Source organism: Dermacentor andersoni, chromosome 9, assembly GCF_023375885.2.
Source record: "Dermacentor andersoni chromosome 9, qqDerAnde1_hic_scaffold, whole genome shotgun sequence".
Taxonomy (NCBI): Eukaryota; Metazoa; Arthropoda; class Arachnida; order Ixodida; family Ixodidae; genus Dermacentor; species Dermacentor andersoni.
Window position 1 is genome coordinate 108,019,447 of NC_092822.1, and position 20,998 is coordinate 108,040,444.

Consider the following 20,998-nt stretch of genomic DNA (forward strand, 5'->3'; position numbering starts at 1 on the left):
GCAGTAACGAAGTGTATTTTTTGGCTGCTGGTGTGTATTTGTCGCAGGAGTGTTATCATCAACTCTTTGTTTTTATAAATGTTTAAAATATCTTACACTGGGTTAGAGCAATATTAGCGCTTTGTTTGGCTGGTTAAGCGCTGCGCCAACAAGTGGCTGGACCATGCAGACCGATCAGGCCGCACGTACGTCTACGCTAAAGTTCCTTCATCAGCTTGAGTTTATGCCTCCAGTCATTTGCCCGAAATGACCAGCTTGCCTGTGGTTACCGGAATACCAGACACGTTCGGCGCTACGACAGAATGCTCGCAACGCACGCTGCTTCGATAGCTCTCGCTTGGGGTCGACGGCCAAGCGGCTAGCGGAGAGGTTTCACGCGGGCGGGGGCGGGCTCCAAAACAACCGGAAGTGGACGATGTGACGTCGCATCGTGACTCGACACCAGTGAAGGCGGAGCTTAGCCCCGATCGCTCGGCGAACGAGTTGAGGAGGAAAAGCATGACTAGGGAGGAGGGTAACTTCTAATCGCTTGTAGCTCCATTAATACGTAACGCTTCACTTAAATTGTGGTGCGAATGTTCTAGTTAAGCTGTACCCTACACGCCTACAAAATTTGTCCGTACCGTTTCAGGGGCCCTTTAAATATGAGCCGCGTGCTGGATAGGAAAGACAGACAAATAGGGCAAGCGGTTTGTTCTTTTCCTCCTGAGCGTCTTTCGCCTTCACTGCGCTTCTCAGTTGAAGCTATGCACGTCACCTGTAGAACTGATCGTCCCCGAGCAAGCGCACATAGTTCTCATTCTGAGACCTCCGTATTGCCGCATACTTAAACATTCTCTCTTCTGCAGACTTTATCCCCGTACACAGACACAGCGGATGATAAACATCCGGTGAAGACGCAAGGCACGGGCGTGATCACTTTCGACAGTTAATTCACGGAGCCTACAGGTGCTCGGTTTCACGCACAAGTGACGGTACTGTATGGGCGGACAGCCAGAAGTCTCCGCATGGACACTTGTCCCGCAGAAGTAAGATAACAGACAAGAGAGCAGAAATCAGTTCACCGGAGGAGTCGTCTTTTTCGGGCGCGGGTCCGGCCCGAGTCCTAAACTGCCATGCACAGCCCACACGAGCCCGGCCCAACGCCCTGTTGGCTAAACTTGATGGGTACCGAGAATATTCGGGCCCGGCGTGGTTGGGCCCGTTAGCCTTCGTGGCTAAAGAAAGCATGGTGGAGTTTTGTGTTGATGAAAACATAGCGCCCGCACAAAGATTCTTAGTAATGATATGGTGAAAGGCGGGCAAGTGCGAAATACAACTTCGTCCCCCATGAACAATCATCAGTGTCACTTCATTTGAGAATAATGTGTGCAGAAGGTACAAAACGAACCGAGTACTCACGCGACATTGTAGCTGGGCCAATACGACTTTTTTCGAAGAATGTCACTGACGTCCTTTTGACGCATTATTCCACTGCAATGAAAAAGAAAAGTGCTATATCAAGTTGCACGAGAGATGAGAAGGACGTGTGCTTACGGCATTTGTTCGAGGATCCACAGCGTGTCGTTCACAATAGCAGTTCCAGGCTTGAAGAGCTTGTAGTCGACAACCATCCACTGGTTGTTGTACCTACAAGAGTGGTAAACCTGCTACGTTTTCCGTTCAACATTGGCACGCTGCATAGAGCAAGTGCTTAGAAATACGAAAACAAGAACATATTTCAAGCTTTCCAAACCACGAGCACTCTCTGCACACGGTGACAATGTCACTTTTATCTCGGCAGGAGAGACTTTCCCCTTCCACACAAGAAGTTAAATAGAGCGCAGGCATTGACCCTCAGATTATTGCAAACAGACTCGTATCCCAGCCCAGCTTTATTTCACAAGCTTTATCCCGACACCTATGCCACTGATTCTTGCAGGCACTGCAATGACATCGCTAGCCTAAACCATATGCTCTGGCGTTGCCCCTCGTTACGGGGCACAGAACAAATCAATGAGGAGAAGTGGCTCTCCGCTATCAAGAGCCCCGATGCCGGGCCGCAACTATGGGCTGTCCAGAGGGCCCACGATGCGGCGGTCGGGCATGGCCTGACTGTCCCAACGTGGGAGCGGCCCGCAGCGCGCTGAGTCGTGCACCTCAGGACCTTCATTAAAGTTTTGCATCCATCCGTCCATCCATCCATTCTGAAGCGAAGGCTAAAAAGACCGCATGTTACGATGACAACTACCCAGCGATTTCTCAAACTCAGGTAGCACTGCTCAATTGTTCCCTTGCGTCAGCAGTGAACCAGTGGTAATGGTGTTCCTCTGCACAGCATAAACTAGCATATACCCATTATTAAAGCCTGAAGGTACGCGCATTCTCAGCGTATACGCATCTGCTTGTTTAAAAACCACAGGTGGACACAATCATTCCAAAGCTTTCCACTACGACTTCGCCTATCTTAGCTTTTCACATCGGACTCTTAACCTGAACAATTAAACATTCTTCATTCCTTAGCGTTTTATAGAAAACCAAGGGCTATGCTCCACTGTGGTAAGTCATTAAAGCACTTCAATGAAATGCGAACGCAAATCCTCCCTCTACCCCTCCCCCCAAAGAAAAAGAAAGAAGCGCGCAACACAGCCTTATATTAACAGCACTTATAGGTTTCCGTACGTACGATATGATGCTCTGGAATCAACGTCATTGAACCACGGGTACACCCCACAATAGCACAGATACGTACGAATGTCTTCTTTCTTAAGTGTTCTTCAAAAAAAAAAGCCGTATCTAAAACCAGACAAGCATTTTTCATGAGAGTAATAAGCGGGATGTATATTGTCCAGTATGCGTAGGACAACTGTACCATTTGTACCAGCATCACCTTTCAGGCATTAACTTTAACTTCAGGAGTTCTCAGAAAACACATGCATCTTTAAAAGTCTCAGACACCATTATTTTCTACTATACAGAGTACCTTAATGTCCACAGGAGGCTAATAAATGAGCAATACGTGACTGTTTACTATAGTAATTGAAAATACAATGAATAGAGTACACAGGTGTCCTCAAAATGTCCTTGCGATAATTTAAAGCATGAATATGGAAAACATTAGCTCATAAATACCTCCATTAATCGTGTCAGCGGCTTCAAAAACGCAAGGAATGAAAAAAAAGAATAGTGGGAGATGAAGAAAAGTTATGCGGACTCTATGCAGTGCGCGAATCGATGTAAGCGAATATTTCTGTGCTTTTTGCGTTGACTGACGATAATTCACGGCGATGTTTACAGCTAATGTTTAAGTGCTTCGGCGTTTTAGTGCAAAACGAGAGCGGTGAGTTGGTGTTAAACGTTACTTTGCGTGAACCACTGCTGCTTGTCTGCGTAGTACACATAACACACACAGGGGGAGGTGTTTGCTTGAGGCGTTGTCGTGCGCCATACTTTGTAAGCTCTGAGAAGGTTGAACATTGTCATTGCCTCACATGGCACATCGCATTTGTGCAGAAGTATCGCACTTTAGTTATGGTGTTTTACATGCCAAAACCACAGTCGGGAACACCGTAACGGGGACTACAGATTGATATTTACCACCTCGGGTTCATTTAACGGGCACCTAAATCTAAGACACGAGCGTTTTTGGATTTCGTCCCCGTCGAAATGCGGCTATCGCGGTCGGGATCGAACCCGCGACCTAGAGCATCGCTGTAGCCGCAATTGGATTGGATTGGAGACAACTTTATTTATGCCTGCACTTGGGCGCTCGCGCGCCCCGAAGAGGGCCTACGTCATCCTCGAAGTCGCCGTTACTCGGCGCGGGTCTCCGCTCGCCGTTGCCGGCTCGCTGGGTCCGTGCCTTTCGAGCGCCTCGAGGACCTGCTGGACGGCCCAGAGCTGATCGTCTCGGTCGTAGCTCTTCGCGGCTGCCTCGAGCCGCGGTGGGAGTGTTCTTGATTTTGCTTCTTCTGGATATTTAATGCAGTCCCACAAGATGTGCGTGTAGTCTGCGATTTCCCTCCCGCAGACTCTGCATATATCTGTCGGATATGTCTCGGGGTACATGCGATTCATCAGTCTCGGGCTCGGTAGCGATGCGGTCTGGAGCTGTCTCAGTACTACCGCCTCCGCTCGACTCAGTCTCGTGTGCGGGGGTGGGAGAGTCCTGCGAGCCACGCGGTAGGCCTTCGTGATTTCATTGTAATCCGTCATGCGGTCCTTGGTTCCGAACCACGTCGGACAGTCTGTCGCCGGGGCGCGGTTGGTTAGCGCTCGCGCCGCTGCGTGTGCCGTCTCATTATGGTTCTCATTGCGTTCCGACGCGTCGCCCGCGTGCGCCGGGAACCACTTGAGTTGTACTTTTCGTTCTTCTAGTTTGACCGCTCGCAGTACGCGCTCAGCCTTCCTGCAGATTTGGCCTTTGGCTAAGTTTCGCACCGCCTGTCTTGAGTCACTCAGCACCGTGTGGCAGTCTGCGTCGGCCATGGCCAGGGCGATGGCTACCTCCTCCGCTTGTTCCGCTCCGGCGCTTCTCACGCTCGCTGCCGTCTTCGTGGCGCCGGTTGACGCCTCTATGACGACCACTGCGAAGGCGTTCCGTTGGTATTCGGCCGCGTCCACGTACCGCGCGTGTTCATCGTTGGCATGCTGGTCGATGAGAGCCTTGGCCCTCGCCGCTCTTCTTCCCTTGTTGAACTCGGGATTCATGCTCTTCGGTATGGGGTCGATTCTGGTCTGGCGTCGGACCTCTTCGGGGACGGGGAGCTTCATCTCCACCTCGTTCGAGCGTCTAATTCCCAGATCGCTCAGTATCTTCCTCCCGGCTTTGGTCATGCACAGCCACTCCAGTTGAGAGGTCCGGTGCGCTTCGGCTATTTCTTCGAGCGTATTGTGTCTCCCGAGTTGTAACAAGCGGGTCGTGCTTGTGGACTCGAGCAGGCCCAGCGCCGTCTTGGACGCTCTTCTGATGAGCACGTTGATTTTGTTTCGTTCGTGTTGAAGCCATCTGTGGTAGGCTGCAACGTACGGGACGTGGCTGATGACGAAGGATTGGACGAGCCTAGTTAGGCTCTCCTCTCTCATGCCAGCCTTTCGGGAAGTGACTCGTTTGAGGAGTCGAATCGCGTTGGCTGCTTTTGCCTTGAGACGGGTGATGGTTTCGCCGTTTCTTTTATGCTTTTCGATGACCATGCCTAGGATCCTAATTTGGCAGACCTCGGGGATCACGTTGCCGGATTTGGCGACGATTCTGATTTTTTCGTTTTCGCGTTGTCTGGTCTTGCCTCTGCTGTTTTTCGTAGGTGGAAGTATGAGAAGCTCCGATATGCTCGGCGAACATCTCAGTCCGGTGCCTTCCAGCTGGTCTTCTATTGCGTCGACGGCGGCTTGCAGCGCGCCCTCGATGCGAGCGTCGCTGCCTCCGGTCACCCATAGCGTGATATCGTCCGCGTAGATGGTGTGCCTGACGTCTTCGATGTACCCGAGCTTTTCGGCCACTCCGATCATTACCAAGTTGAACAGCATCGGCGAAATGACCGATCCCTGCGGTGTGCCGGTGCTCCCGAGCTTCTCTTGTGTCTGTAGGTCTCCTGCTCGTAGCTCGACGGTCCTGTCCGTGAGGAAGTCCTTGATATAGTTGTAGGCGTAAACACTCACCATAAGGTGAGTGTTTCACCTTATCGAAGGCGCTCTGCTGGTCGAGCCCTAGGATTGCTTTGTTGTCGCGGGCGCTGGCGCCATCATCGATGATTTGGTATTTGAGCTGCAGCATCGCGTCCTGCGTGCTGAGGTGCTGTCTCAAGCCGATCAAAGTGGCCGGGTACAGCCCTTCTCGTTCCAGGTAGTCTTGCCACCTGTTGAGCAGGACGTGCTCCAGCACCTTGCCCACGCAGGACGTGAGCGAGATGGGCCGGAGGTTATCCGTGTCCGGCGGCTTCCCCGGCTTGGGGATCAGGATGGTCTTGGCTGACTTCCACAACTTTGGCAGCGCGCCCGCTCTCCAGCACTTGTAGTATTTTGCGAGCTTTTCAATCGAGTCGTCATCGAGGTTCTTGAGCGCCTTGTTCGTGACGAGGTCCGGGCCGGCTGCCGACCGGCTGTTGAGGTCGTGCAGGGCCGCGCTTACCTCCTCGACGTCGATGTCCCGATCGAGCTTCGCGTTAGGCAGGCCGCTGTACGGTGCGTGTTGTTCGGTAGGTGCAGTCGGCAGGTATTTGTCGTTAATGCGCCTGGTGACTTCGTCGACGACGTGTGCTGAGACCGCCAGATGTATGAGCCTGGCGAATCTGTCCCTTTGGTGCGACTTGGTCTTGGTTTCGTCAAGCAGGGGCCGCAACAGGTTCCACGTCTTCCCGCTGTGCATCTGCCCGTCTGCCGCGTTGCAGATCTCGTTCCACTGTTGCGTGCAGAGAGCGCGGCAGTGATCCTCGATCGCTCGGTTCAGCTCCGCCACCTTCTTTCTCAGTCTGCGGTTAAGCCGTTGTTTCTTACAGCGATTGAGTATCGACTGTTTGGCTTCGATGAGATGCGCAAGCCGGCTGTCTACTTTGTCGATCTCCACGGCCGTTTCAATCTCTTTGGTCGCGTCGCGTACGCTCTTGGTGATTTCGGCCGTCCACGAGTCGATGTCTTCGATCTCGTCGTCACCGTCGCTTTTCTGGCGTCTCGAAAGGCATCCCAGTCTATCCATCTGTGTGTTTTGATGCTGGTGTCGTTGTGTTCCGGTATGCCGATTTCCACGATGGTGTGGTCGCTGCCTAGGTCAGTCCCCGTGTTTCTCCAGGTGATCGCGCCCCGGATGTCGTTCTTGACGAACGTGAGGTCCGGAGTGGTGTCCAGGGGCACGGAATTACCAATTCTCGTCGGATGTGTCGGGTCCGTGATGAGGGTCAAGTCGAGTTCCGTGGCGTCTTGGTACAGGTCGCGGCCCTTTGCTGTGTACTTGTTGTAGCCCCAGGCAGGGTTCATCGCGTTGAAGTCTCTGCACGCGATCAGCGTGTTGCGGCCCGCCGCGGTGCTGGCTCTGTGGAGTAATGTCTTGAATCTCTGTTTTATCTGCGATGGGTTGCTGTAGACGTTGAGCAGAAATATGCTTCCTTTTCTCTTCTTGGCCGGGATGATTTCGGTGAGTGTGTGCTCGATCTTGATATTGCTTTGCAGCTCGTGTTCGACGAACGTGAGTCCCTTCCTGACTAGGGTGCACAGGCCTCTGCCGTCGGGCGATCCCTTGTGCACTCTGTAGCCGGGGAGGGACGGTGTGTCGGTTAGTGTTTCTTGTAGTAGTATGACGTCTGGCTTGCGCGCGGCATGTACGATGTGCTGTTGGAGGACTGCCTTCTTCCTTCCGAAGCCACGACAGTTCCACTGCCACGCGGTTACACCTGCTACTGCTGGTGTTACGTTGGTGGCCATGATTGCGTTGGCGTGTACGGGGCTCCCTGGTTGGGTGGATGTTGCGCGAAGAGGGGCGCAAACGTCGGGTGGCTTACCATCGGCAGTAGGGTCCTTTCGATGTAGGCGAATCTGTTCCGTGTTATCGGCTTGGTAGGTCTCTATTGTTTGTTTCAGTGCTGTCACTGCTGCGATGTTTGTCGTGATTAGCTGTTCGAGTTTGCTGAATGTCGCTTCGAATTTCGCTTCGAGGCTGTCGATGCGATTGTTTTCTGTTTGCGTGCGCGTGGCCTCGATGGCTCGCTTCTACGGTGCCGGTTCCTCTATGGCTTTCTCCTGGATGTTCGTTGTCGTTTCCTCGGTCTTGCTTGTGCTTGGCGTGGGTCTCTGTGGAGGCTCGTTGTTGCATAGCAGCAACTGACGGATCTCGGCGATCTCTTTCGTGAGGTTGTTGATGGTCGCTCGCAACGCCGCGTTTTCTTGTCTTAGGATCTCATTTGCCTCCCGCACCTTATTCATATCTTCTTTCTTCGCGGTTCCGGTTATTTTCTGCGCGTTCCATATATTGTTTACTTTCGCTGCGTCGACCAGCTCAGTCGCTCACGTGATGGTGACGTTTTCGTGCTGAGGCTTCTCTTGCAGCAGCTGCTGTCTCTGGATCTGGGCGCGCGGCGAGCACCGAAGTGTTGATTTGACCTGCGGCCGCTTCCGTAGTGTCGCCTACAGATTACGGCGCCTTAATATGGCTTTGCGGTTGCGCGCTCTCTGTCAGTTGTCCGCTTGACAAATTAGCACGTTGTTTTATTTTTCAGAAATAGCAGAAACGTAAGTATCGCACCTTGAATTTAAATTTGTTCAGCCTGTCCGCCACTGCTGCCGTGTCTAGTAGTAGCGCTTCCTTGCATTTTTACATCGCACTCTCACTAACCCGCGCTCCTACCATGTGTACGATCGGCCAGGAGCGAAAAGTGGCAATACTCTTATTCACTAGTCTCGTGATTGCGTCGGTTCTACGCGTTCTACACCTTCTCTTCCTCCCTCCTATGTGCCATTCTATACCATGGCGCGTTAGTACAAAGGTAAGCGCTGCAGCTTGTGAAATGCTTTTGCAGGGGCAGGCAGGCAGTGAACTTTATTCATGTCCTGAGGAGCGACTTCGAAACCACATTACTAGGGAGGAGCCGCTGCTGGCTGTTCCCACGTCGGGATGGGCTGACAGTACCTGACCACCGAGCCGCGGGCCATCTGGACGGCCGGTAGCTGAGCGGCGAGGGTGCAGCTCTTGAACGCCACCTCCCACTCTCCTTCCGTGGTGAGATGATTGTGGTCCCGTAACGAGGGACACCGCCAGAGCATGTGTTCTAAAGTGCAGAAGGGATCTCCCCCAATACGCACAATCGGGCTCGAACGAGTCCGCGTATCGGCTGAGCCTCGCTATAGGCTGCGATAGGACCCGGTCTGCGGCATGCGAAGGATGGAAGACTAACGCCTGGAGAGTTTTGGCGTGGGGCGGGGGATAGACCCTACTGCCGAGCTGATAGGGCTTTCTCAGAGGGCTTGACTGTCAGGCACTGCCAGTCAAGCCCTCTGAGGCTTTGGTAGGCCTGCTATATGTACTTTGTTTTCTTTATGCACAATAAAGATTGTATTGTATTGTATTGTATTGTATTGTATTGTATTGTATTGTATTGTATTGTATTGTAATCTCGTTGAACGTGTGAAGAGAGTCCTTGTGGAGCCCCGCGTCCGTGAGCGGCGCTTAACCGGCGCAGTGCTCACGGACAATTACAGCAGTCCAGGGAGTATGGTAGCGACGCTGAGGAAGCTCTAGAGGTCATTACGGGACGCGATGGAAAGGCCCAAAGGAGTTTCTCGCATGCTCTTTCCCCTCTGCAGCGCATCCTACCATGTACGTACATGCTCCGCGCCGCCCCCCTGTTAACCTCCGCTCCCCCAATGCGGCGAGCAAGACAGCGACAGAAGCAACAGCAGTAGTGGAAAAATCAAAGAGGCAAAGAAAGCTTCGCTTTAATGACAAATCTAGAAACACGCCTGCAGTGATGATGCAGATAGAAATAAATGAAAAGAAGTATGCTAATCAGGTTCAAAAACAGCCACACAGAAAACTTTAAAATGGTTGTTATATTTCATCACTAGAGGCAACTTTAGGGCAAATATATTGCGCTAAAAAGGGGGACCGATATCTCCTACTGTCGGTGACAGAGTTAACGAATGATCGTTCTACTGCACGATAGTAACCCACCAAGGTGAACAAAATGTAGGCATTTTTACTGCTCTGAAGCGATAATATAAGCGTAAGGAGGCAGGCCAGCATTATTTTCTTCTGCACGCGAGACTAACTTGCTTTCTTACAGTGCAAACGTGAAACTTTGGATGGCGAGAAAAGAAAACGTTGTACATCCTCACGTTACAGGGCGCTTAGTTTTAGCCGATTCACTCTTCATGTACAACCGATTCCGGTGATAACGTTGGCGGTGCGCGATTTGGACCGCTCATTAAGCGCGACAAAGAATAATGCTTGCATTAGAACAGAATTCTCACACTATCCACGACCATGTTGAAGAATTTGAGCGCGTGGCGGCGGCGTTAGGTGTGACGGTGAACTTTTATTCCGTTTGTAAACGAATAAATATTCCTATGAACTACACAGGAAACATAGCACTCTAACTAGGGGTTACGGCCCTTGTGGTTGCTGTACGTAGCAGGCAGCGTTTCTGCCGTGAGCCTAAGGGCGGTGTGCAGTGAAAGTCCTTACAAAAGGATGTGCGGTAGCGTGAATGGGACGCTCCACAACTTCAGCGGTTCAAGCGTTCCGACGTGTGATATTGTTACACACGAGGTGTTTAATGCAGAACCAGATGAATCTGGTTGATAGGCGCGGTTGTTCAAAAGCGGTCTCGCGGCAGCCCGGCTAACGTCGTTCTCTTCTTTCTTTTCGTTGTCTCCGCGGCAGGCGTGGTTCATGACAGCTTGCGTCATTTCCCCGCTGGCAGACGAAGCCCGCCGGGCGAGTCAGTCATCTCGTGGGTTGTAACGCCTCAGACGCGCGACGTGCGTCACTTCAGCCTTGGCCGAGCGTCGTCCACTGCTCGTGAGACGCGCAATGCGGTAGTTTACTTCGCTGAGGCGCTCCAGAATAACGTAAGGGCCGACGTAGTGGGCGAGAAACTTCTGGCACAAGCCACGCTTCCGCAACGGCGTCCAGAGCCACACAAGGTCCCCAGGATCGAAGGAAACGTGGCGGTGACGCCCGTCATAGCGGATCTTGGACCGGTCCTGCGATGCTAGGGTGCGTAGCCTAGCGAGGCGTCGCGCTTCTTCTGCTCGACATAGGATCTCATCAATTGATTCGTTGTCATGAACGAAGTAGGGAAATATGGTGTCGAGGGTGTAGCGCGGCGGACGAGCATACAGAAGGAAAAATGGTGAGTAACCAGTGGTCTCGTGTCTCGCGGTATTGAAGGCATAGGTAATGAAAAGCAAGGTACTGTCCCAATTCTTGTGTGCTGAATCGACGTACATGGATAGCATGTTGGCAAGCGTTCTGTTTGTGCGCTCGACCAGACCATTAGTTTGTGGATGGTAGGGCGTAGAATGGCGGAAGCTACATGAACACAGACGAAGGGTTTCTTCAACCACGTCCGCGGTAAACTGTCGCCCACGATCGCTGATTACTATGCGAGGAGGTCCATGTCGGAGTATAACGTTAGCCAGCAAGAAGATAGAAACTTCTGTAGCTGTGGCCGATGGCAATGCGGCGGTCTCACAATAGCGGGTAAGGTGATCTACGCAAACGATAACCCAACGATTAACCTTGGAGGATCGCGGGAAAGGGCCCAGAAGATCTATACCAACTTGCTCAAAGGGGACGCTAGAAGGGGGAACTGGTTGAAGCAGGCCATGTGGCGCTTGTGGCGGACGCTTGTAGCGCTGGCATTGAGAGCAGCTGGCGACGTACCGTTCGATATCTTTCCGCATCTTAGGTCAGTAAAAACGTTCTTGAGCCCGGTAGAGTGTACGTGTGGAACCAAGATGACCGGAAGTTGGATCATCGTGCATGGCGTGTAATACTTGGTGGCGAAGGTTCTTGGGGACAACTAAAAGGTAGCGTGCACCGGTGGTCGAGTAGCTCTTCTTATACAGCACGCCACCATCACGTAGGCGAAAGCGACTGCCTGCAGGTGACTCCTGTGCTGCCGCGAAGAGCGGTTGTAAGCTCTCGTCCTTGTGCTGCTCGGATATGACGGTGCCCATATCCGGAAATTCCGGGGACACAAAAGTGATGTATTCATCAAAATTGTCCGCATCACATTCAGTTGTTTGAAGTGGCATCCGAGAGAGACAATCAGCGTCAGCATGTCGCCGGCCACTTTTGTAGCAAATAACCAAATCGTATTCCTGTAGACGGAGGGCCCAGCGCGCCAGTCGTCCTGAGGGATCCCGCAGATTCACAAGCCAGCATAGCGAATGATGATCTGTTATCACAGTGAAGGGGTGCCCATACAGATACGAACGAAACCGTTGCACGGCGAAGATGACCGCCAGACACTCTTGTTCGGTGACTGTGTAGTTGCGCTCGGAGCGGCTCAAGGACCGGCTAGCGTAAGAGATCACGTGCTCACTGTCGTCAACACGCTGAACTAGCACAGCACCGATGCCTACGCCACTGGCATCGGTGTGAATTTCAGTTGGTGATGAAGGATCAAAGTGCCGAAGAATTGGTTGGGATGTCAACAGGAACTTGAGCTGGCGAAACGATGAGTCGCAATCTGCAGTCCACTCAAAGGGAACGCCTTTTTGGAGAAGGCGTGTAAGGGGATGAGCCATGTCAGCAAACCGGGGAATGAATCGGCGAAAATAGGAGCACAAGCCCAAGAAACTTCTGAACTGCTTGACAGAGTTGGGTACTCTAAATGCTTCTACGGCCGCAGTCTTTTGTGGATCTGGTCGGATGCCTTCTTTAGCGACGAGATGGCCTAGCACAAGAGTTTGTCGTTCCCCAAAACGGCATTTTTTTTTAATTGAGCACAAGGCCCGCTTTCTCCAAGCAGTTCAAGACCAAATCCAAACGTTTGTTCTGCTCACTAAACGTTCGCCCGAAGATCACAACTTCGTCTAAGTAGCACATGCAAACTTCCCATTTTAAGCCGCGTAATATCGTGTCCATGAACCCTTCGAACGTTGCAGGTGCGTTACACAACCCGAAAGGCATCACGTTAAACTCGAATAGTCCGTCGGGTGTTACAAATGCTATCTTTTCTCTGTCGTCCTTGTGTATAGGAATTTGCCAGTAACCTGACCGTAAATCGATTGAGGAAAAGTAAGATGTCGCAAAGAGACAGTCGATGGCGTCGTCAATTCGTGGGAGCGGATACACATCTTTCGTAGTGACGGCGTTTAGGCGACGGTAATCAACACAGAACCGCCACGTACCGTCTTTCTTCTTCACCAATATCACGGGTGCTGCCCAAGGACTAGATGATTCTCGAATGACGCCTTTGCATAGCATTTCTTGGACCTGATCACTGATTATCTTGCGTTCTGACGGAGATACACGATAGGGTTTTTGTCGGATTGGCTGGGCGGCTCCTGTGTTGATGCGGTGACGAATTCTTGACACAGGAATTGATGGCGGGCCATCGTACTGCGCAAAGTCGAATACCGAGGTATGTTTCGTAAGCAGGGCCATCAAAACTCGACGCTCGTGATCGCTGAGTGACTTGTCAATCATGGAAAGTATCTTCGAGCTCCCGGGGCTCGAGACACTGGTTGCTCCTCCATCGGGGAGCTCTGTAAGTGCTGCCACCGATACGGGCGAGTCTTCCTGAAACGTGGCAATCTTTAGGCCTTGAGGTAGCACTGCCGCTTCAGTGGAATAGTTTAGCGCCCACAGCCCCGCGCATCCATTGGTCACTGAAACTACGCAGTGCGGAACTAACACGTTTTTCTTGAGGCAGTTCCGATGTACAGGTTCCACTGCAGCGTCGAACGAGATAGGAGCCAGAGATGAACAGGCGACGGCAACACGCATCGCGGATAAGGCGGGCACAACTGTATCCTCAGACACGCACAGCACACTCTCCGGGCAAGCTTCACCTTCAAAGAGCACAGGTGAAACACTGGTGTCGACACTGAGTTCTCCCGTCCGGCAGTCAACATTCGCACCACCCAATTGCAAAAAGTCAATCCCCAGAATCACGTCATGCGAGGAGCGAGGAAGAACAGTAAACTCTGCATTAAAAACTTTCCCACCCAATGACACATCCACGTTACACACACCAACCGGGTGTAATTATTCACCACTGACTCCACGGAAACTTGTGCACTGGTCCCAACGAAAAATGACCTTGCGTCCCAGAAGGCCTTTAAACCCCACACTCATGACCGAGACAGTTGCTCCCGTGTCGACTAAAGCCATTGTAGAGACCCCATCAATCAGTACATGAACCTTATTCTTTAGCATGAAAATAGTTGGGGGCAGTTGAGTCGGCAGCACACATTTTCCAGCGACCTCACCTCCATCGGCCGCGCTGGCTAGTTTCCCGGCGGGGGCGACACGAAACGGCGCCGAGGCGATGGTGACGTGAATCGCGGCCGAGGGGATGGTGATCGGGAGGCTCGGAAGGCTGGTGGTGGCGTCATAGTACGGTCGGAGGCAGGGGAGCGGTAGCGGTTCCGGGTTCTTTCTTCTCCAAGGTAGGTCTCCTGGGCGCTGCATCGGTCCTCTCGAAAGTGGCTTCCTGAAGTGGAGTCTCCTGGCCACTGAGTGCGCAGTTGACGACCGCTAGACCACATAGTCGGCGCTGACGATCCGTAGTTTGATGCTCGGCGTCGGCTACAGTACCTAGCTATATGGCCAGGCATGCCGCAGCAGTAACACACTGGCGAAGGGCGGACTTCGGAATGCGAATTGAAGTATTCTGCCGGAGACATCGGTTGAGGGTAACGAGGCTCTTCCCCTTGAAAGTCGTAGGTAGCGGCGAGTCTTCGTGGACGAAAGTTGCGTGGGCGTGGATCAAAACGTTGAGGGGGCGAATCATTGCGTGGTGGTTCGGTCGTAATGTAATGCGGTTCGTCTCTGGAGCCGTTAATATCCGCGACGTTCACCGAGTGGTTCCAAGTAGCCGAAGGGGGTTCCCAAAGAGTGTCTCGGAAAACGGAGGAGCTGCAACGTGGCGCCGCATAACGTGCCTGCTCGTCATGTCGCTGTAGCTCCTCGCGGACTATCTGGCGGATGGCGGACGATAGGTCTGGGAGCAGAGGACTCGTGTCAACACTTGCTACGGTCGTTACATTGGCCAGCCGTCCAAACTTTGGTGTAATTCGGCGAGTCTTCAGCGCTTCGAACGTACGGCAGTGCCGTATCAGTTCTGATACAGTGTGCAAGTTCTCTTTACCAATGAGGAAGTTGTACACGTCTTCCGCTATTCCTTTTACCACGTGCCCCACTTTATCTTCCTCTGTCATTTGAGGGTTGACGGTTCGGCACAGCTTCAAAACTTCTTCGATATAGGTAGTGCAAGTCTCGCCGGGTACCTGAGCTCTCTGGGCCAATGTGAGTTCCGCACGTTTCCTCTTTGCGTCTGAGTCACCGAAACACTTCTTGATCTCCTCAACGAAGCGTGTCCAAGTAGTTAGCATGTCCGCGTGGTTGTCATACCATACCAATGCCGTGCCGGCCAAGAAGAAAACAACGTTCCTAAGCTGACTGGCAGCGTTCCAGTTATTGTATTGGCTTACCCTTTCGTAATGGGTTAGCCACTCATCCACATCTTCCTCTGCCTTCGCCGAGAACATGAGTGGCTCTCAGTAGTGCTGGATAGGGACTGGGCTCGCCGAGCCACTGCTGGTGAGGATATTTTGCTCTGTGGCCATGATTGAGCGCGACGGCGAAAGTCCGGCCAGGCGACGGCTTCGGCGTAGCTCTTGTGCTGGTGGCTCCGTTGTAGGTCGTGGGAGTTAACCCGCACAGCTCCACCAAATGTTACACACGAGGTGTTTAATGCAGAACCAGATGAATCTGGTTGATAGGCGCGGTTGTTCAAAAGCGGTCTCGCGGCAGCCCGGCTAACGTCGTTCTCTTCTTTCTTTTCGTTGTCTCCGCGGCAGGCGTGGTTCATGACAGCTTATGACAATATGTTCACTTTATCCCGTGCACTGGTTTTCGTGCCGACCACAAGAAATAAACAAACCCTCCGCGTTTTGAACGAACCCCCGTCAGCTACAACCGCTAATCGATATCATCGCCCCAAAACGCAGCTAAGTAAATTCCTGCGCTTCCACTCGCTTCGCCTGTACAATAATATTAATAGTAAAGCTTGCGGAGCTCAAACGTCGCCAACCGCCTATGTCGCGTAGGAGCCTAGATTGTCCAGGAGGTTCGACATAACGCACTGGCTGACTTCGTTACTCGTGCTCGACTCTTCTGGCCTCAAGAATATCCAATTATGGTAAACAGAAAACAAGAATGCGCTCCGGAGTTCCCTTTTGGCTTCAGCAATTTCGCGTAAGCTTTTTTTTTTACCTCCTGTCTACAGCGTGTGCACAAGAAGCAGTAAGCGTTAATGCGATTATCGCCTACGTCTTTGCAAGAGCGCCATACTACCGCGCCTTACTTTGTAGATCAAAGAAAGCCATTACTTGATCATGGACGGGTCTCGAGCACACATGACACCATTGGCGCACTACATTGATTGTAGTGGGGAATACAGACATATTCCCTGATACAATCAGAGCTAGCCTCTCGCTCGGCAGAGGCGCATACCTCAACAGCACGTGTGCCGATCCGAGAGACGGGGTGATCGCGTTCGAGAGAGCTCACTCAGTTAAAACGGCAAGCTGGGCGAGTTGGTGATTGAACATGTTGCTATGGGTGGGCAGCGCAACCCGGACGAAAGACGAGAAGAAGTACACAATGCGTGTGCACACTAACAGTTCACTGAGCCATAGTAGGAATAATGCATCAAACTCAATCCTACAGCAGCAGCAGCAGCAAACGACTTTATTGGAGTCCTGAGGAGCTAAGCGGGGGCCTGCAGGTCCCTACCTAGCCGTTGGCTAGCCCCATGTCGGAACAGAGAGGCCATGCCTCTCCGCTCGTTCACGGGCCCTCTGGACAGCCAAGAGCTGGACGTCCTGCCTCGGGTCTGTGATGACCTTCGTCCAGTCTTCTTCTGTATTAAAATCCTGTAACACAGGGCACTGCCAGAGCATCTGATTTAATGAGCTAAATTCAGTGCCACAATCGGGGCAGAGTGGATCGATGTCCGGGTGGAGGATGTTCAAAAAGCTCCTCGAGGGGTAGGACCCTGTCTGGAGCATGCGAAGCGTGCTAGCTTGTGGCCTGTTGAGTTTATGATGGGGGAAAGGAAAACTCTGCCTATTCCCTCTGTAATGAGAGGTGATTTCATGAAAAGTAACCAGTGGATCACTGTGGACGAGCTCTCCCGAACTCTCCCGAGACACCATCCCGTCGCGGCATACAAAACCTTGCGCACGGTCGTGGGCTATCTCATTGGGGTTCAGGTGACCCGGTAATACGTCTGGTCCCGTGTGAGCTGGGAACCAGACTATGTGGTGAACAATGTCAGAGGGGTGTTTGCCGTTTAGAATCCTGGCTGCTGCTTTCGCTATCAATCCCGATGCGAACGCTCTAACAGCTGCTCGGGAGTCCGTGTACACCGTAGTGCGTTTTGAGCCCAGTAATCCGAGAGCTATAGCAGCCTGTTCTGCAACATCGACCGAGGAGGTTTTCAGCGAGGCTGCCGAGAGTTCTCCACTGTCATCGACTACGGCTACGGAGAACCTGCTGGCACTGGCGTGTCGGGCCGCGTCAACAAAGGTCTCCGTTCCGGATATGTTCTTTATGAAAGTTCTAGCCCTCGCTAACCTTCGACCTTTATTGTGTTGGGGGTGGACATTTCTTGGAAAAGGGTCTACAATAAAGGAGTTCCTTGACTGAATATCAAGTTGCGTGATATTTCGCTGATTGAAGCTAGGACGCAGGCCTGCCGCATACAGAAGTCTTCTGCCTGCTTTGGAGTTTGATAATCTAATAATTTGTGCTGATCTTTGTGCTTCTATTAATTCTGAAGTTGTGTTGTGTACTCCCAATGTCATGAGTTTCTCTGTGCTAGCCGTGATTGGCACGCCGATCACCCTTTTGATACTTTTGCGCATAAGCGTGTCTAATTTATCCATTTCTGTTTTCGTCCAATTGAGGGCCGCGACTATGTAAATGACATGGCTGATGAGGAAAGCATGGTGAGCCGTAAGGAGTATATCCTCGCCTATGCCACCTTTCTCGTTGGACACTCTCATAATTAATCTAATAATGTTTTCAGTTTTCGTGGTGAGTTGGGCTATAGTCTTAGCGTTGCATCCCTTTGAGTTTATTGAGAGTCCTAGTATTTTGATAGAGTCGACTGTCGGGATGGTGTGCCCATCTCTGGTACGAACGCTAATGGGCACCTGATCGAGTATCATCAGTATTTATAAGGGCTACAATCGTGCAATTTGTTGCAGAAATATGATGGTTCCTTGGCTATGCACGCTCGCGTTTGACCCGTAGGGTGCAGGAATGGCGTCAAAGAGGCTCGGGCACCAAGACAGGAATGGCAGTTTGCGCCCACCACTTTTGAACAGGGCGGGCCCCCTGCGGATATCAAGTGAGCACGCTTGCACGATTAGACCGCGGAACGCCCACTAGATATACCACTCCGTATATAGCCAAACAGGAATGCAGTATAAATAAATAAATAAATAAATAAATAAATAAATAAATAAATAAATAAATAAAAATTCGCCAAAAAGGCGAGCATCGATTGCGATAGCAAATTAGTGGACAGCTATACGAAGTAAGAATAGTAGCTTTATCGGCCGTGTAATCTTGTAAGCGTATGCATACTTACTAACTGAACAAACATTTTAGATGGTTAATTGTTGGCGTGTTAAAAAACGTGAACACATCTCACTCGATGAAAGCGAAACCTCGCTGTGAGAACGCTGGAGCGAGGAAGCGCGGCAGCAGCAGCGAGCGAATTGACCTTCGTGTTGCCTCTCGCTTCCAACGCGAACTAAGCCACGAAAATACAGCGGACTCTGTCCCCGTCGCAGATGGCTTTCGAGCTACAGCGGCTCGGGCGGACGCACGCGGCTGCCCGGGTCATCCGGAGTAGTACGCGCCCCCACCCCCTACCTACCCTCCCCCCGGAGCCAGACTGCTTCTTTAGAAGTTACATTCCGCGCTCAAAGAAACATCCGGCACTTACACCTTTGCGAAATATATGCTCACCTGTGTTCCATCCGCTACGAGACACTTCATCAACACGTACATTATACCAACGCCCATGATAATCACAAACCTAAAAGAGCTGAAAGAAGGACGGTAGTGCATAATGGCACACTATGCTGCAGAGCAATAGTTTCGACACTGACGTAAAGAACTAAAGCATTAGATACACATCAAGCCCAATAGAATTGGTTGACAACCCGGTACCTCACTGCCGTCAAACTGGCATGACAGCTCGCGAAACTGACACAAGAACTGCGCTAATGCCTAGCACGCTTTAAAGGCAGCTATGGCTCGTGCAGCTTCTCTTTTTGCTAATTCCACAATGCACGAGAAAACTATAAATGGGAAACTATCCGCTAGAGCGTCCACGATAAGCACGCAGTATTGCCGTTGTTGCCTCGGGATATGAAAAAATTCAGAGATTCGTCGGCCTTAGCAACAACGACCGCCAAATCTCACGCGCTTGAGATTTTATTCCCAGCCCAGTGCCTTCGGACATCGAAGCAACAACCAAATGTACAGTCAACCACAAAGGTTTACGGACCACGAGATCTCAGAAAACGTTCCAATTTCTGAGCAGTCTATAACGATAGTAGTCAGTTAAACCGAACATCAGAATGTTGTTCACATATACTGGTAGAGGCTTGTAAATGCGGATACTAGGCTGCGTTGTGAGGCTTCCCAGACATTCAGCCTCTTTTTCTCAGATTTCGTGCGGCGTAATATTTTTGTGGTTGACAGTACCATCGCAGCCGCGAGCGCAACCGGAAACTGATCACAGTGCCTGACGCGTAGGTGTTGAACGTCATGCAGATGTCGCCGAATATCGGGGGAGACTGCAAAGGCGCCTACACCAGCGCAATTCTTACACAGGCCGTGCAATGATACGCTGCGCACCGGTGCAGCCATACTCACGTGCCGCTGTTTTTCTTGGCGAATATGTCGACCCATTCGCGTCCGGACGTAGCAAGCCTTGTCGCCACCATGGCGCGCACCCAGGTCAACGGCGACGCCTCCGCGTCGATCAGCAGCCACAGGTCCGGGTTGCTGTTCTCGATCGACGTCTCTGTCACGGCCTGCCGGGGTTTGGATAAATTGACAGTTTTAGCAAATCGTCGCTAGCGTACCACGGCGCTAACCTTTCAAGCGTTAGGGTGCTGCAGGGTACTACACCGATTTTTTTTAATATTTGATGCCTTAGAATCCAGGGTTACTATATATATATATTCCGTGGCCCTACTGAATCTATGTATGTATCAAGGTAAATTTATATCTAACCATTTTCTCGCCTATCTCCGCCACTACGTAGTCTGCGGTCGAATGGGTAGCGCATCAAGCTGCAGTGGTGTGGAAACAGGCTTCTTAATCAACCGTCGAACCAACATTCGATCACTGAGTAGCTACCATTGGGTGTGCAGCAAGCAAGCGAAATATTCGCAGTGTTCAACACGCTTCTCGTCTCGGAGGCCATGAGCGGCATTCTCGGCAACTCCATTAGATGGGGCAGCATATCCAGAAAAAATTACGACAGGAGCCCGGCGACCTGCATGACACGTTTCTCATCATTTGCACGCACCAGCGCGCCATTAATTTCGGAGGCCATGTGCAGGCTTCGCGGCAGCAGGGCTAGATGGCACCGACTGTTCTTAGAGACGCACGAAAGAGGAGCCCCGCTGCAGTACACACCTCATACATAAATCCTTTCGACGGTGGCAATGCATTGGGTAGCTGTATTGACTCAATACTAAACGCATTACCGTCTACAGCCATCGTGAGCGTGTGCTGCCGGATTTGATTGCGTGAGCATTCTTTGGTGTTACTTCACGTACCTTTCTGGGGCTATCTATTTATCTCTCTATGTATGCTTGTTTATATGTTTGCATCCAACCCTTTTCCCACCTACCTGGGCGACTGGGTAGTAAGTAGTCGAATGGGTAAATCAGTGAGCTGCTGTGCTGAGGTAACAGATTTCGAAAATAACCATCATCACCAGCCTCTAATGTCCACTACAGGACAAAGGCCTCTCCCTGCGATCTCTAATTACCCCGGTCCTACACTAACCGATTCCAACCAGCGCCTGCGAATTTCCTAATTTCATCGTCTAACCTAGTCCTCTGCTGTCCTCGACTGCGCTTCCCTTCTCTTTGCACCCATTCTGTAGCCCTAATGGCCCACCGGTTATCTAAGATACGCATTACATCACCTGCCCAGCTCCATTTTTTTCTCATAATGTCAATTAGCATATAGGCTACCCCCGTTTACTCTCTGAACCAAACCGCTCTCTTTCTGTCTCCTAACGTTACGCCTAACATT

The 20,998-nt window shown here is 51.6% G+C and overlaps 1 protein-coding gene across 1 annotated transcript in view; it reads right to left on the reverse strand.

Moving 5' to 3' along the window:
- The window catches only part of LOC126528478 (putative phospholipase B-like 2), an 84,811-nt gene that overhangs the window by 22,453 nt on the left and 41,360 nt on the right, over positions 1–20,998 (reverse strand). Inside the window, exons 7-9 of the mRNA XM_050176356.3 lie at positions 19,601–19,761; positions 1,537–1,629; positions 1,402–1,473 (exon numbers count right to left, since the gene is read on the reverse strand). Of these exons, the coding sequence (XP_050032313.2) occupies positions 1,402–1,473; positions 1,537–1,629; positions 19,601–19,761 (326 nt within the window). The remainder of the gene's footprint in view (positions 1–1,401; positions 1,474–1,536; positions 1,630–19,600; positions 19,762–20,998) is intronic.